A 7932-nucleotide genomic window follows, 5' to 3' on the forward strand; every position below is an offset into this window, starting at 1 on the left:
ATAGCGAAATCCTTACTAGAAGTACCTATTCGGTAACAGTGTTCCGGTATGTAGTCTATATAACACGTTTTAGCTGGAGATACCAATAATTAAAAAGAAATGTAGGATTACCGTATTCTTGAGTTTGTTTGTGATCAGCCTTCTCTGCTAGTTTGTCCTGAATGAAAACAAGACCACCTCTTCTTCTTCTTTTAGTGCCACTTAGGAGGTCAGTCACTTGAAGCGTGTCTCGTCAACTGTCAGAGTTGCACTGAGAGTCGGTAGCCGCAATACCCATCCACTCCCTTACGTTACGGAGCCATGATTTCTAACTTCTTCTAACACGCGCCTTACCCTGGCCTCCGATAGACATGTCGTATACTATTATATACTAAAAAACATATAATTTATTAAAGAGGAAAAATAGATAGCAAAAACTATTTTAGAGCAGGCGATGAATTCATTTTATTTCTTCATAACCAACTAGCTGCCCGTCCCGGCTTCGCAATCGTGACCATTTTTTTCACATAAACGTACAGAATGCGGCATACATTAATAATAATGTATTCTAATAGCTAGCTCTAGCTATTGCCAAAAATAAACTTGGTCTGGTCGGAAAATTAAAATGTTAAAAAGAAATAGTGATATAACTAAAATAGTAAAATACATGCTTTCGTGATTTTTTAAAAATATTTTCTTTAATATTGTGAAACATTTTTTTGCTTCATCATCAAGAGTTTTCGCAGGTTTTAGTAAGGTATTTTATTTTTTTCTTGTAGTTAAATAGCCTATTTGAATCAGTGATGTAGCATTCAAATCTTAGTCTTTATGAGTATGTTACTTTAGGTACAAACGTTCGTCTTTCGTCAAATCTTTCGTCTTTATAATATAAGCATAAATGAAAACTTGTTTTAGAACGAAATCATTGTAATCTAAGTTAAACTTCTTGCCTATAAAAATGTCTTGACCGGTTAAGGGCCCAAGCCGGAAAGAATTCGTTGATATATTCCACAAAATAGAAGAGCAGTGTTGGCCTTGTGGCTTCAGCGTGCGACTCTCATACAATAGGTCGTAGGTTCGATCCCGGCTGTGCACCAATGGAGTTTCTTTCTGTGCGCATTTAACGTTTGCTCGAACGGTGAAGGAAAACATCGTGAGGAAACCGATATGTCTTAGACCCAAAAAGTCGACGACGCCTCAAAATATAATCTGTTTATTCTCTAATAATCTATGTCACTATGTTCACAGTTCAGTTACCAAGGAGGGCCAATTGTTGGAGTGAATAGACAACTTATAGGCATCTTGATTGTTTCCTTAAACAGCAAACCAGATGGTAAAATTGTTGGTATCGGATTGCGGGCATCGCTTTACAGGCAGTGGATTTATGAAACCATTAATTTAGGCCAAGCAACTTACTTAGTTGGTTAAATTTAAAACTAAAAACGCATAAATCCAGTACATTAAAAAAAAGCATTTCACACAACACAAAAGCTGTAAATGTCATATATAACTACTGTATATTGAGTTATTATGTACTTGATATTGTCTCCACTTGCGGAATTTTGAAGAAAAAATAAAAAAAATTGTTATTTTAGTTTAATACACACTCATAACGTTATTGTGAGTGTGTATTAAAACAATATGGAATATATTAAAAATATAATAAAACGCGGAAATTGATAAATGAATTTTGTACTTTATTTCTGGTATGGTCAAATTATATAAATTGCAAGTTTCAAATAAAGATTATCACAATATTGGCATTTTATCTCTCTTGTACATGAAGCTACCCTGTGCCTATATAATTATCATCAATGGCTGTACAGCCCCATGTGGGCCTCAACCAATCTTGCAATCACAATATCTGTCGTACTTCTTGCGTCCAATTTGGAACATCTATTGTTTCGATGTGTTTGATAATTCCATCTGTCATTCGGTGCAGTTGCTCCAATAACTTGCGGCCGTTGCATTTCAAAATGTATGTCATGTTCGTCATAAAGTTCTTTACGAAATTTTAATTTTAAAAATGGAATTTCTTAAGGTAATTCACCCTTCTCACTCTCTCTCAATCGGTCTCAATCGCATTCTCCCTTTTCTTCGACAAAAACGCCGCACATCTTCGTGACGCTCATACTACTACGTACTGAAAGTCTTGAGGGGGATAGTGTGTAACCCGAGTGTACTCCAGGAACTGGGCTTCTTAGTACCTATGAGATATGTGCGACGGCGACAGCGAAGGTTATTTGCGATACCAAAGGCAAGAACCAGTCTGTTGCACAGAAATCCGTTATCCAGGACGTTGCGCTTACTAAATGCTGTCTCCGATACTATCGACATATTTATATGTTCGCAGAGTGAATTCACAGTAGCGATATTGTGTAAATTATATTGTGTCTAATTTTTATGTACATTATTATATTTTTATTAAATGTTTCTCCACATTGTCGTATTGGCATAGGCTGTAAAGATAATTTGTATGTTTGAAATAAATAAATAAATGATTATTGCGTTTTATCCGTAAAAATTTTACTCCATGCGCCTAAAGAAGTTTCACTTCAAAAAGTTGTTCGTTTAATGCCTAATGTGCGAACTCAGCGGGCCTGTGTTAGAATCCCAGCTTTGGTTGGATTATCACCTGCTCAACGGTAAGTTAATATCGCGAGCCATTGTCTTTGACCCAAGATAAGAAATGGGAACTATTTCATATTGTGCCTTGATGTCCGATGATAAAACTCAGCTGCAGGTCTGAACTCGTCATGGTAAATGCGGTAGAAGATACAGAGAGATCTCACATCTCTAATCAATGCCGAGGGATCTAGCTGCTAGGAAAGTAACTTGTGGGAAAGTAACTAGGTTGTGGATTCGAAATTTAAATTTATTAATTAAGAAGGTTCATTATGGACAAGTAGAAGGTACTGGGGAGCACCCGCCCAGAGATGAAAATAGTACTCCGTATAGGGCCAAAATTACGCTTTATAGCTGAGCATCAAGCTTTTTAGAGGCTTATTTAGCCTTTCTCTCTAAATGACTGTGACATGACGCCTAGTATCCTGCTGTAGTGGTGTGGCTTTAAGGGAAGTGTCTTCAAAGAGAAGAGAAGCGACAAAGGGTATTTTTAGCGGGAAACACGCAAACTTGTGTCTTCTAGGGGTTAAATTGGACTAGATCTAGTCTAATCCAGTTCGAAACTCCACGTAGCAGAGTTTCGACTTCAGACACAAGCTTGTTCCGGTGCTGATCTCTCGAGAAATACATCCACGGCCAGTGTAAAGAGTTTCTGCAGTGTATAGCACTGAATGTTGCTAAGTTGCAATTATTGATATGCATATGTAAACAAATATAGTCGGGGATAGAACACAGCCTTGTGGGACACCATTGTTCACGGGTTTAAGGTCTATTTGTTTGTTTTAAAAAGTAAAACAAAAGATAGTCCCACTGGGTTATGAGACAGAATTTTATTATTTTTCATAAATAATTTTATAAAGTGAAACTAAAAGTGCTATATGAACAAAGAAAATAAATGTTAAACATAATAAATAACATTATTAATTACATACGTATTATCTACCCACACCTACATTTTTGGTCTTAAATTAAAAACGATAACCAAATAAATGGTTTTAAATATTAAACTAAATCTAATGTTTAAAAGTTACAAATGTTAATATTTTTCGTTCTCCCAATGACTTTTACGTATAATTGGGATTGAAACCGAAAATGTTCTTTAACGATGCTATTATTATTAAGGCATTGATTATTAATAACATGTTATAACTTTCTAGAGACATACGATCTCCGAGTGTAACAAGAGCGTAGTCTTTTCTCAAAGGTCGGCAACGCAAAAGATATCCAATTAAAAAAGTACTTTCCATGTCAGCTAATTAAAAAACGGCTTCGTAATAAAATTACAAGTATAAAGTTTGCCATGATCGATCTACATGAGATAGCGCTGTATGATTAACGTAGCAGGAATAAATATCATGTAGTATATAAATATTTCCTAGCAAGCATAGGATATTCCTTAGAAACAGAGCCTGTTTGATGTCCCAAACTCATAAGTTTGGGACATCAAACAGGCTCTGTTTCTTGATATGTCAATGGGTGAAGATGACACGTGTCAATTTCTATTTGATAATGTTTATTCGTTAATTAATCTGAACCCCACGCGTATTACTTCTGGCTGGTTAAAATATTCTATCTAAAACATAAACATATAGTTTGCTTATACATTATTTAATGAACAATAGTGTCAGGATCTCTGGTAACTGTGATCCAAGGTAGAACTTCGTAGACCCTTATGTGTACACTTGCTACGTTTTTCCTACGCGGTACGGATGCGATGGCTGCCAATTTTGACCCTTCCACGATTGGACCACCTTTGTCATCCTAAAAAGAAAAATATAACTGTATTATTAAAATCTCTATTATCTAGTGTATTTATGTGATAAAATAGATCTCTTTAGTGAGATTAATGAGATTTCTTTAAGTGTCAAACTCGTAATGTAAGTGTAAAAAACTGCACTGTCAACCGACATGAGTGTAAGAGATAACGCAGCTCAATAAGTTAATAAGAGAAGAAAAAAAGAAAAGAGATTTTTTCAAATTTTAGAAGGATGTATTTTTAACTTTATTTAAAATTATTCCTTTTAAGTTGGCTCTAATATGTGATACCATCTAATCAGTTGTATTGCAAGGATAGGCATTACTTTGTCTATCTCTAAACGAATACTGATGAGGCAAAATTCACGTCAGTATGACATACCTCCCACGTATGTCAATGTAATTTTCTGTGTATTTTTATGTCCACTATTAATTAAATTAGTGATGTAAGAGCACCAATCTTCCTCGATTTGATATTGTATACATGAATATTATATTTATTATTATTATTTGTTTGATGCTTACAAAGAAATCTTGGCCTTTTCGATAAGCATCGTTATCAAGGGTACAAATTTGGTCTCTCTCGAGGTGCGGTCCTAGTTGCTTTTGACACTCAGCACTGGGTATAGAAGTCACATTTCTCATAAGCAATTTGTTTGTCCTATACGAATCCTAAAAACAAATGAACTTATATAATCTTAATAACAGTCACTGGCAACAGGACGTCGAAAAGTTCTACATGTGACTAAAGAGTCTACTAGTCCAAAGCCGGGTTTTGAATGCCAGGGTTTAGCTAACTCTTAAGATAGTTCATGGTGAATACTTGCAACCTAAATTACTAATTTAAATTAATTAATAAAAATATATTATTATATATATTTATTTCTTTTTTTGTCATTCAGTTTAATATGTGTATGTTGTTTGGTTGATATATAGTGTAAAATGCTGTGTACAGATATAATTGGATATCAGATTTTCAAATGTTGTTTAGTGTGTAATAACTGTATGTATGTAATTAATCTGTTTTCTGTTTTTAAATAAACACAATGTAAATGAAATTAACATAAACTTACAGATGGTCCTTTCCATCCAGAGTAAAGCATGGTGACTTCCGGTTTGGTATTTCTCTCAGGCAACTGTACGGGTTGTATTTTGTCGTTAAATTTAATTGTTCCGTTAACTTTCACCAGCGCTATGTCGTGTTTATAGCTGATGTAATTCGGGTGTTTATGAATGGTCTCAACTGGAAAGCTAGTCCCTGGTGCTGTGACGTCGTTTGTACCCACGACAACATATGGTACTTCTCGGCGGCGTATACTGTATAAATTCATAAAACGCTAAATCAAGAACTTGACTCGATATCATTTAAACATGACAATTTTTTGTCAGTATTGGCCTAGTAGCTTCAGCGTGAGACTCGTATCTCTGATGTTGTAGGTTCGATATTCGGCTGTGCACCATTGGGCTTTTTTCATTCTCGTTTAATATTCACTCGAACGGTGAAGGAAAATATATACAGATTGTCTTAGACCCAAGTATATATTAAGTACTCCTACTTACCTACTCCTACTAACCTACTTGCCTATTTTACCATCTGACATCTTATGTATTAATAAATAATGTAACCTAATCCAGCTGAAATATAACCACCATAAAAAAAAAATTACCGCATTAAGCATCTAGCGGAAGTAAGTATCCATTTCTTATCCAAAATGGCGCCGGAGCATATGTGACCATTTTCAGTTCTAATGGAGGCCTGATATGGAACCTCACCTTCTTTTGCTTCTCTTGCTTAAACCAACATTTTTATATATTAAAATTAAGAAAGAGTCTTTATTTGTCATTGCATTTATTTCAAAATGTTCTATTGATAATAAAATAAATAAGAAATATGTAGGTAGTTTATTTGCAAAGATAGTGGTATAACTAGCTCGATTAATTATAAAAATCTACACAATCAGCCATATATATAAATAACTAGATGTGACTTACCTACCTAGTTAAATTTTTGGTAAAATTTATAGTATTATGAATTTATTTTGACAATTTAATTGCCTGTACTTAATTAAAACTTTGAGAACAGTATATATAATTTAAAAATATCAAATATATTACCCGAAACAACGGCGAACAAAAACATAGGTAGGAGGGCCGAGAACATTTTGAAAACTCGAAGAAGTAGTTTTCATGGCAATATATTACTATTATGAATATAAAGGTGTATTCATAATAAAGCTATTTAATCTTGATATAATAGTTACGCAACTATTTTACTCAACTAATCTTTTTATGTTTATTTTATTAGGTATTGTTTGTGGATACAATTGGTTTTTCTTCTTTTTTATTGGTTGTTATAATAGTTTATAGGATATATATATATATATATATATATATATATATATATATATATATATGGGCAACCACCGGCCCGCTGTAACATATAATCCGGCCCGCGAGAAATTTTCAAATTTTCATAGATACTTTTTAGACTAAAGATTTCTAGAAAAAATACATAGAAAAAGACGAATCAACTTAGAAAGTTCGCAAGATTTCACGAAATGTAAAAAAATATCAGTTTTTGAATATATTTGTTAATATATTATATAAGTACCTTTAGAAAAATATGTTAAATTATTGAAACTTCAAGGTTATCTTTAGTAAAGTGAAATTAGTTGCATGTGTAATTAATATTGTTTTTTGTTTGTTAATTATAAATTTTACTCTATAGTCTCGAATAGCGACTTCGACTTAGGGTCCATCAAGAAAAGAGCGTACGAATTCTCAAAAGGCTGGCAACGCACTCGCGAGCCCTCTGGCATTGTCACTCCATGGTCCCACATAACATCAGAAGAGCAGCCCATTTGCCCATTGTTCTATTTAAAAAGCCAAGTTTAATGCGATACCTTAAACCATTTATTATTATGCCATAGTCCAAACGAATACACTAATGTTATTCCACTGAATAAATGCCGGGAAATTGCTTTCAACTGATACAATTCGAAAACAACATAAACGCCAAGTAGTTACATCTCGCTTCCACAAATCGGACTCTATATGTCTATCTCTTTTCAACGCGTAACTGTGGGCAAAGCGAGCCAGGCTCTTCTGCGAGTAAATTAAACTCGTTCGCATTTCATGATAGCTGATTATACAATTTCATGTGGTTGAACGCTAGGGTTGTACAAAAACTTTAAATCCTTTAAAGTATTGAATTTTTTTTCTTATTTGGTAAATTACATTCCAAGTTGGCTTGGAGAAATTTTTCGGTAGTTTCGTTACCCTTCTGTCCTTAGACAGTCATTGGCCGAGAATTCAACAATATGTAGGCGTGGAACCCTCAAGGTCCACTATTAAATTTCTCACTATCAATACCTTTCTTGCCTATTTGGTTTTTCGGCGACGGATAAATATATTCTTCAACGTGAAAATGGACGATACGAGCTAAATTTAAATACAATTAATTATTTTGTAAATATATTTTTGCTACAGTAATATAAACATTATTTATTTACTTTAAAAATAAATTTCGCCAGCCCTCAACACGTCAGATTTTCCGGGAGTTTCGTATTAAAA

At 33.9% G+C, this 7932-nt stretch overlaps 1 protein-coding gene across 1 annotated transcript; it reads right to left on the reverse strand.

Moving 5' to 3' along the window:
* Positions 1-4212: 4212 nt before the first annotated feature.
* On the reverse strand, positions 4213-6520 carry LOC111004037 (chymotrypsin-2-like). The gene is made up of 5 exons (XM_022274849.2): positions 6475-6520; positions 6027-6150; positions 5433-5676; positions 4885-5031; positions 4213-4365 (listed from the first exon to the last, which is right to left on the reverse strand). Exons 1-5 carry the CDS (start codon positions 6518-6520, stop codon positions 4213-4215), a joined length of 714 nt encoding a protein of 237 aa, XP_022130541.2.
* Positions 6521-7932: the final 1412 nt, after the last annotated feature.

The sequence above is a fragment of the Pieris rapae genome, chromosome 15, assembly GCF_905147795.1.
Source record: "Pieris rapae chromosome 15, ilPieRapa1.1, whole genome shotgun sequence".
Classification (NCBI taxonomy): Eukaryota; Metazoa; Arthropoda; class Insecta; order Lepidoptera; family Pieridae; genus Pieris; species Pieris rapae.

Excerpts from the sequence above, each read along its gene's own strand:
- LOC111004037 (XM_022274849.2), bottom strand. The coding sequence starts at position 6,520 with ATGTTCTCGGCCCTCCTACCTATGTTTTTGTTCGCCGTTGTTTCGG. Across the intron at positions 5,677-6,026 it reads TCCGCTAGATGCTTAATGCG|TATACGCCGCCGAGAAGTAC; the intron begins GTAATTTTTTTT and ends GAATTTATACAG. Across the intron at positions 4,366-4,884 it reads GAAAAGGCCAAGATTTCTTT|GATGACAAAGGTGGTCCAAT; the intron begins GTAAGCATCAAA and ends TTTTCTTTTTAG.